Source organism: Theobroma cacao, chromosome 6 (genome assembly GCF_000208745.1).
Source record: "Theobroma cacao cultivar B97-61/B2 chromosome 6, Criollo_cocoa_genome_V2, whole genome shotgun sequence".
NCBI classification, from domain to species: Eukaryota; Viridiplantae; Streptophyta; class Magnoliopsida; order Malvales; family Malvaceae; genus Theobroma; species Theobroma cacao.
The window spans coordinates 16,063,135-16,070,640 of record NC_030855.1 but is presented as its reverse complement, the minus strand read 5'-3'; the positions used below and the strand labels follow the sequence as shown (position 1 = coordinate 16,070,640).

The following is a 7,506-nucleotide window of genomic DNA, read 5'->3' as shown; positions in this document are numbered from 1 at the left end:
GCCAAGCAAGGAAGAGAGGGAAAGAAAGGAAAAACAAAACCTAGGTGAGGAATTTCAAGAGAAAAAGTGTGAAAAATCAAGTAAAACAAGTGAAAAAGGTAGGATTTTTCAACTTAAGCTTGAAATCTATTTTCCTTAAGCATTTCTCTTCATTTTCCATGCTCAAATTTCATGTTTTTATGATGAATTGTTGGCTGATTAAAATGGGTTAGGAGAGAGAAAGTTGTTGGATTTATTTGATTTTAATTTATGTTAGTGTTTTTAGTTAGTTTAGCATATTTAGAAACAAAACAACAAGAAAAGAATTTATTTTCTCCCACAACCATTAATGGCTGAATTTACCATGTAGTGAGTGAGGATGAGTTTGATTTTTATTCTAGTAGAATTGGTTAAGAAATGATGAATTATGAGTCTAGAAAAATAATGGGAATTTTCGGAGCAAAAATATAAATTTTTACCCACTAGGGGTATTTTCGTAATTTACTGTTGGGACTGATAATTTGCACCACACTGAGGGACATTAAGTTAATTTGGGTGCAATTGAGGTATAGAAACTGAAAAGAATTAAATTGGAGTTTAAACGGACGCGTTAGGAATTTAATCGGGTGATAAGATGAATTAGGCCAATACTGAGTTTAGATAGTTACCAGTGCATTTTTGCATTCCATATCATGCATTGGTAGTCAAAATTAGTTTAATTTTGATTTAGTACCAACTTGGTGAAATTCTCGATTTTGTACTGTGTCAAGGTGGTGAGTCCTCCGATAAAGGCAAGGAAATTGCATCCAAGGACCAGTAGACAGAGTGCTTCGAAAGTCTGCATTCTAGACATTGTGAGTAAACTTACTGTCATTTTAATTATCTAGGGTGGTTTTTAGATGCTTTCATGAATTCTATGAAAAAAGGAATTTAAAAAGGAAAATTTTCATGTTTTATGAATAAATGAGTTTCAATGAAATTAATTTATAAATTGTTTTGGAATCAATAATGATTTTGAAAAAATAGAGTACACGGAGACTGTTAATTGTGGCAATTTGATTGTTTAAATTGACTGGCTTATGATAAATCGAGCATGATTGGCTAATTGGCAATTGTATTGAAATGCGAATTGTTTGGTTGCCTTGAAAAACTACGAATTACAAAATTGCCATATCATGTTATTGAGTTTTATTATATGGTGGATTATATATTAATTAATCACTGCAGTAGGGGGTTTCTGTGGATCAGCCTTTTAGAGGGGCACGGTAAACCTCATTATATTTTTACCTTGAACGAAGAGGCGCGTAGGGTATCTCCTGGGGTAAAGTTTAGGGTTCACTTCACGCTAAACCACCACGTGAGGGGGGACTCAGCCAACGCCAATGAACGGCTATGTTTTCAAAACAAAAACATGATTTATGAGAAATGTGAATTTTAATAGCCTTGGCGGTCTTGGTAGGATGCCTTAGCCAAGGTGTCCCCGAGAATAGATTTATGGCACAAGCCTAGATTTTTATGAGATTCATAAGCTTCTTTACATGTTTTGAACAAAATGTGTTCTAATGCTATAACCCGGTTTATGATGATTTACTTTATTGTTTCCATGTACTCAACTCTAGATGTTTATGATGATGTCTGTTTATTCATTAGGATTTTATAATCTCACCACCCTCCTTTCCACCCATTTCAGGTTCAGTATAAACTGTAGATAGCTGATCTCATCGAGGACTACAGTGGGATCTGTATTTTCCAAACCGTAAGTTCATAGTCCTCTTTACTTTTGTTTATTCGGGGGCACTCTTGTTATTGTAAATTAAATTAAATATTTTGGCTTACTGTATTTAAGTATGTATAAATTTATTTAGCTTTTACGCTATAAAAATTATTCACGTATAACTCTATAAATATTGTTTTATAAGAAAATAGAATATTTTACTTAATATTTCTTTTATTTTCTTATTATATTCAAATAACCATAATTTCGTTTTAAATGAAGATTTTAGACTTTTAAACTCATTTTGAATATGAATTATGTGTTTTGTACTCGTATATTACGTTTTAGCCAATTTCGAAATTTTTGAAAAAAATGACCAAAATACCCATGTGAGATAAAAAATTAATATTTTATTTGTTTAAAGTTGGAAACAGCTTAAAATCTTTTAAAACACGATATTTGACAATGGTTGCTCACAAGGGAATAGAGAAACTGATAGTAAAGCCTTGCGGGGTTTTGAGTTGACATTCCGGGCAATGAGTGTCTACCAGGACACCGCGACGGTTGTCACGGGCTCAAGGGGTGTATCGGGTCGTGACATTATCATACGTCCTGGACCATGAGAGATTTCAAGTATACGTGGGTCAATTTCATCCATACGTGTTGCAACCTACGAACATGACATACAAGATCAAAAATTAATAATTACATAATTAATGCCTCAATGTTATTAAAAGTTCACTTATAATTTACATAAACTTACATAATTTTTAAACCATTTAACGAATCTTGCATCACGTACTTTCTCCAATTCATCTTCTGATATATGCACAACATCTCCCTTGATAATTTCATCAAACATCCTATCATCATATCCACAATTTAGTGATTAAATTCATTCTTATGATTAATCATTTGAGTTTATGGTTGAATGATACTTACTTTATATATGGGAGCATCTCTTCACTATTCATTAAAACATATAGCTCAGCAGCATAAAACTCATCCTCATCTAAAAATCGAGATTTCTCTAATGGACCAAATGCTCGCCCAAAATGAATGAAAATTGAAAGACGACCTTGAGAGTCCACGTCTCCCCCATCATCATTACGTGGCATTCTATTTAATCTTGTTCGCATAGCAGGTTCAAAATACCATGAGCAAAACGAGGAGATTTCCTCGATAATATAAGCCTCACATATAAATCCTTCAACTGAGGCTCGATTTTTTACTTTCTTTTTCAAATGTTGCAAAAATCTAAAAATCACAATATTCAGCGAACTTAGAAAGTACCTTAAACTATTCTAATAAACTATTTGAAAACAAATAACAATCATAGTACCTCTCAAATGGATACATCCATCGATACTGGACAGGTCCACCAAACTTTGCCTCGTAAGGTAAATGAATCGGCAAATGCTCCATAGAGTCAAAGAAACCAGAAGGAAAGATATTTTCTAGTTTGCATATAGTTTCACATATTTTTCCTTGCAAAGCTTCCATATGATCTACAAGTATTTTCGTTGCACACAAATCCCTAAAAAAGTGAGATATCCCAGTAATCGCATCCCAAATTGAGTGAGGCACCATATCATGGAAGACAATTAGGAGCAATCGTTGCAAAAAAATATGACAATCATGACTTTTCATCCCATAAAATTTGTAATCAATCTCATTAATACACCGAGATATGTTCGACGCAAAGCCATCAGGAAATCTCATTTGTTTCACCCAAGCACAAACATTTTTTATTTCCTCCTTATTTAAGGTGTACGCAGCCTTAAGCTTGAAAATTTTTCCATTATTTTTCATCAATTCCAATTCTGGCCGCTTGCAAGACACCTTTAAATCTTGTCGTGCCTTTAAGTTGTCTTTCGTCATTCCCTTAACATCCATCATTGTGTTGAATATATTCTTGAATACATTATGTTCAATATGCATCACATCTAGATTGTGACGAATAAAAAGCATATGCCAATAAGGCAGATCCCAAAGTATACTATTCTTCACCCAATTATGACTAACACCATAACCCGAAATCTTCTGGTCACCACATTTTGTTCCGAATGGGAGATCAGGAAGCGAATTCAAACGTGACAATATTTCCTCACTTGATAATTGAGGAAATGGTAAGTCATATTCAACTCTTTTTTTAATAAATTTGTCTCTTTGCCTTCTAAAAGGATGATTAGATCGCAAGAATTGTCGATGACAATCAAAGAAACAAGGTTTTCTGCCATGATCCAATATGAAAGCCTTAGAATGTTCCATGCAATAGGGACATGATAATCGTCTATAAGCACTCCACCCTGACAACATACCGTAAGCAAGAAAATCATTAATTATCCATAATAATGCTACCCTCATATGAAAAATTTGTTTCCTATATGCATCATACATTACAACACCCTCGGTCCACAATACTTTCAACTCATATATCAAAGGCTTCAAGAAAACATCTATGTTTTGACTTGGATTTTTCTTCCCCGGAATAACCATATTAAAAAATCTATATTGTTGTTCCATACAGATCCATGGGGGTAAACTGTACACACATAGCATTACTGGCCAAACAAAATAAGGTTTTGCAGTCGGTTCAAAAGGATTGAAACCGTCAGCACATAACCCTAGTCTGACATTTCGAGGTTCCATTGCAAATAACTCATGTGTGCGGTTGAATTGTTGCCAAGCCTCACCATCAATAGGGTGTTTGAGGACTCCATCATCACTTTGGTTTTGCACATGCCACGTCATATATTCAGCAGTTTTGCATGACATATAAAGCCTTTGAAGCCTAGGTATAAGTGGCAAGTAACGCAAAATCTTGTAAGGTATTTTCTTCTGCCTTTTCACACTTGATTTCCTTAGTTTAAATTGAGGATGCCCACATATCATACAATGCTCAAAATTAGCAGTTTCCATCCAAAATAACATGCAGTTGTTTTTGCAAGCATGAATTTTGATATATCCCAATCTAAGTTTTGCTACCTTTTTTTTTTTCATTCTATAAAAATTAATAGGTAAAGTTTCATCTGAAGGCAACATATTCTTTATTATCTCCAACAGTCGATCAAAACATGATTCACTCAAGTTGTACTCTGACTTAACAATTAAAAGTTGCGACACAGTTGAAAGCGTTGTGTGCTTTGTGCAACCTGACCACAAAGGTTCCTCTGCAGTACTTAACAAAGAGTAAAAGCTAGATGCATTTGGAGTTGGATTTTTTTCCACAAACCTTGACTCATTTTCACAACCATAATTGAAAGCAACTTCCGGACCCATAGCATCCTTAACCATTCTACTATATGGATTTTCTATTTCCTCATCATATATAGGTTCTCCATATTCCTCATGTTCCTTATTACTAGCATATGGTTCAACTATATCTCTACTTCTTAATGATTGTCCAACATCATGTTCCCCATGTAAACTCCAAATTGTGTAAGCACCAGTAAAACCCCTATTAAGGATGTGCTCTGTCACCTTATCCTTACATAGAAACTTGTTATTACTACATCGAGAGCAAGGGCATCTAATTTTATTCTCCCACATAAATGTAGTGTTAGAACGTGCAAAATGAATGAATTCATTAACTCCATTTACAAATTCATCTATAATGAATCCATCAGAAGTTAAGCGACGGTACATCCAAGATCGATCTCCTGTCATTCTATAATCCTAAGTGTCATAGAATATAACAGTCAAGGGTAATTTTCACCGTTGATTATAATAAAATTTGTTAACAACTACATTCCAATATGCAAAACTAAGTTAAACAATTTAAATATAATAACAAAAAATAATAACATATGAAGATAGTAAATCAATTTTCTATACAAGAAAAAAAATCTAAAAACAGGATCGTAAATAAGTGTAACTTAATAAACAAGTGGATAAATTCATATTCACAAGCTTTTCTATGTATTAATTAGTATAAAATCCATTACAACCAAGTGCATGAAAAATGGGCAAAACGTTTTTGCTTTTCCTTTTGGATAACCATCATCACCATGAATTGGACCGCTAGTATGGATTAGTATTTTATGATTCAAAAATTAAATAATTACGTAGGAAAGGAATTACTATTTTTTTAAAGTAAAGACTTTTGATATGTTTATTATTTAATTTGAAAAAAAATATTATATAGAAAAGAAAATAATAAATTTTATAGAACACAAAAATTGTAAATTTTTTAAAAATTTGATATATAATTGTTAATGTTTTCTTATTTTATTTGATTTATATCTTTTTTAGTTTAAAGCAGCTTTCCGTTGGAAGTGACCAATTAATGACTATGAAACTTAAAATTCTCAAGTCTTCTTTACTTAAACGATTTTAATTTCACATGTATATAGTTTGAAGTAGCTAATTAGGAAGAAAGGTTTTAATCACATCACTTAATTCTGATTAAGCATTTGCTAAGGTTATGGCAGCATAAACAAATCCAAGTATCCTTACGTCTAATATTAAATCAAATTTTATATTAAGTCAGTGGTAACCATGTGATGATGTCAAATCAATCAGATTAAAGAGATCTAACAACCCATATTATATATTTTAATTAAATGGTTATCTAATTAAAGAAAGAATGAAAAGTCAAACAGCATTTCATTCACTATGTAATCTTATGAGGTAGAGGTTTGTTAATTAGTTGAAGAAGAAAGTCTTAATTCATCTTTAGAGTTTTGATGGCGATGGGTCATGACAATGACACCTCTTTTGTTATATGTCAAAGGTTGTAGGTTACAAGTCACAGCTCTTTGGGGGACTATGGGGAAAGGCCAAAAAGGTACTGCAAATTGGCATTGGCACAAGCCCTTATCTTGAGTAATATACTGATAATAGTGAAGTCTAAGTATTTGGTGTGGATCCTAACAGGAAGATGGAGAAGTATGCTCGGGCAGCAGCAGCAGCCGTTGGTTTACCAGTGAACAATTGAAATTTCATAGAAGCTGTATGTATATGTTCCTTCTTTGACTTGTTACTGAAATTTGTGTTTACCATATTGCTATATCTGCTGCCTAGGATAATTGAAAAACAAATCCAATTTCTGAAGCAGGTGTAATCAAAGGCAACAGTAACGAGATTATGCATCATTATTCTACAGAGATCGAATTTCAAGTCGTTTTTCTTTTCATTTTCTGAATTCAAAGATGTTGACTATAATCAGTACAAATCAAAAAATCCAGATGCAGCCTTAAGCACTCAAGCCATTGCATTTACCAAGTTTCAGGTACTACAAAAAATTCCCACAAAAAGTGCAGCAAGAACTCACCAAAGATCCGATCCAAGATTCGCAGCAAATAGGCTCAGCAACAAGACTCTATGGTCGGCAAAACAAGAACTCTACACTAGGCAAATAGGCTCAGCAACAAGATCCGGTCCAAAAACTCACCGACAAAAATGACAAACACACGTAGATCGGTAACGAGATTTCCACGACTGTTGGCAGAAGAAGGGAAGGCAGGTTGAGAGATTTGGGGAAAGTGACTCATGCGGTGGCTAGGGATTTTCATGAATGTCGGCAGAAAAAGGGAAGGCGGGTTGAGAGATTTCGGGAAAGTGACTCACACGGTGGCCAGTGATTTCCACGACTGTTAGTAGAAGAAGGGAAGGCGGGTTGACAGATTTGGGGACCGTGACGAGTGTGGTGGCTAGGGATTTCCACGAATGTCAGCAGAAAAAGGGAAGGCGGGTTGACAGATTTGGGGACCGTGACGAGTGCGGTGGCTAGGGATTTCCACGAATGTAGGCAGAAGAAGGGAAGGTGGGTTGAAAGATTTGGGGAAAGTGTCTCACGAGGTGGATAGGGA

At 34.2% G+C, this 7,506-nt stretch overlaps 1 protein-coding gene across 2 annotated transcripts; it reads right to left on the bottom strand.

Annotated features, from left to right (window-relative positions):
- LOC18609182 lies at positions 2,232-7,506 on the bottom strand. 2 transcript variants are annotated; one of them, XM_018122724.1, is made up of 5 exons: positions 6,969-7,506; positions 3,036-4,002; positions 2,636-2,950; positions 2,457-2,556; positions 2,232-2,363 (listed from the first exon to the last, which is right to left on the bottom strand). In XM_018122724.1, exons 2-5 carry the CDS (start codon positions 3,962-3,964, stop codon positions 2,238-2,240), a joined length of 1,470 nt encoding a protein of 489 aa, XP_017978213.1. In that variant the 5' UTR covers positions 3,965-4,002; positions 6,969-7,506; the 3' UTR covers positions 2,232-2,237. The 2 variants fall into 2 exon arrangements, 1 of the variants encoding a protein (XP_017978213.1); XR_001928327.1 differs by lacking the exons at positions 2,232-2,363; positions 2,636-2,950; positions 3,036-4,002 and having other exon boundaries at positions 2,399-2,556.

Bases quoted from the DNA above. Each gene is read 5' to 3' on its own strand.
- LOC18609182 (XM_018122724.1), bottom strand. From the start codon at position 3,964: ATGGAACATTCTAAGGCTTTCATATTGGATCATGGCAGAAAACCTTGT. The intron at 2,951-3,035 runs GTACTATGATTG...TGTGATTTTTAG, and splicing joins TGGATGTATCCATTTGAGAG to ATTTTTGCAACATTTGAAAA. The intron at 2,557-2,635 runs GTAAGTATCATT...ATATGATGATAG, and splicing joins GAGATGCTCCCATATATAAA to GATGTTTGATGAAATTATCA.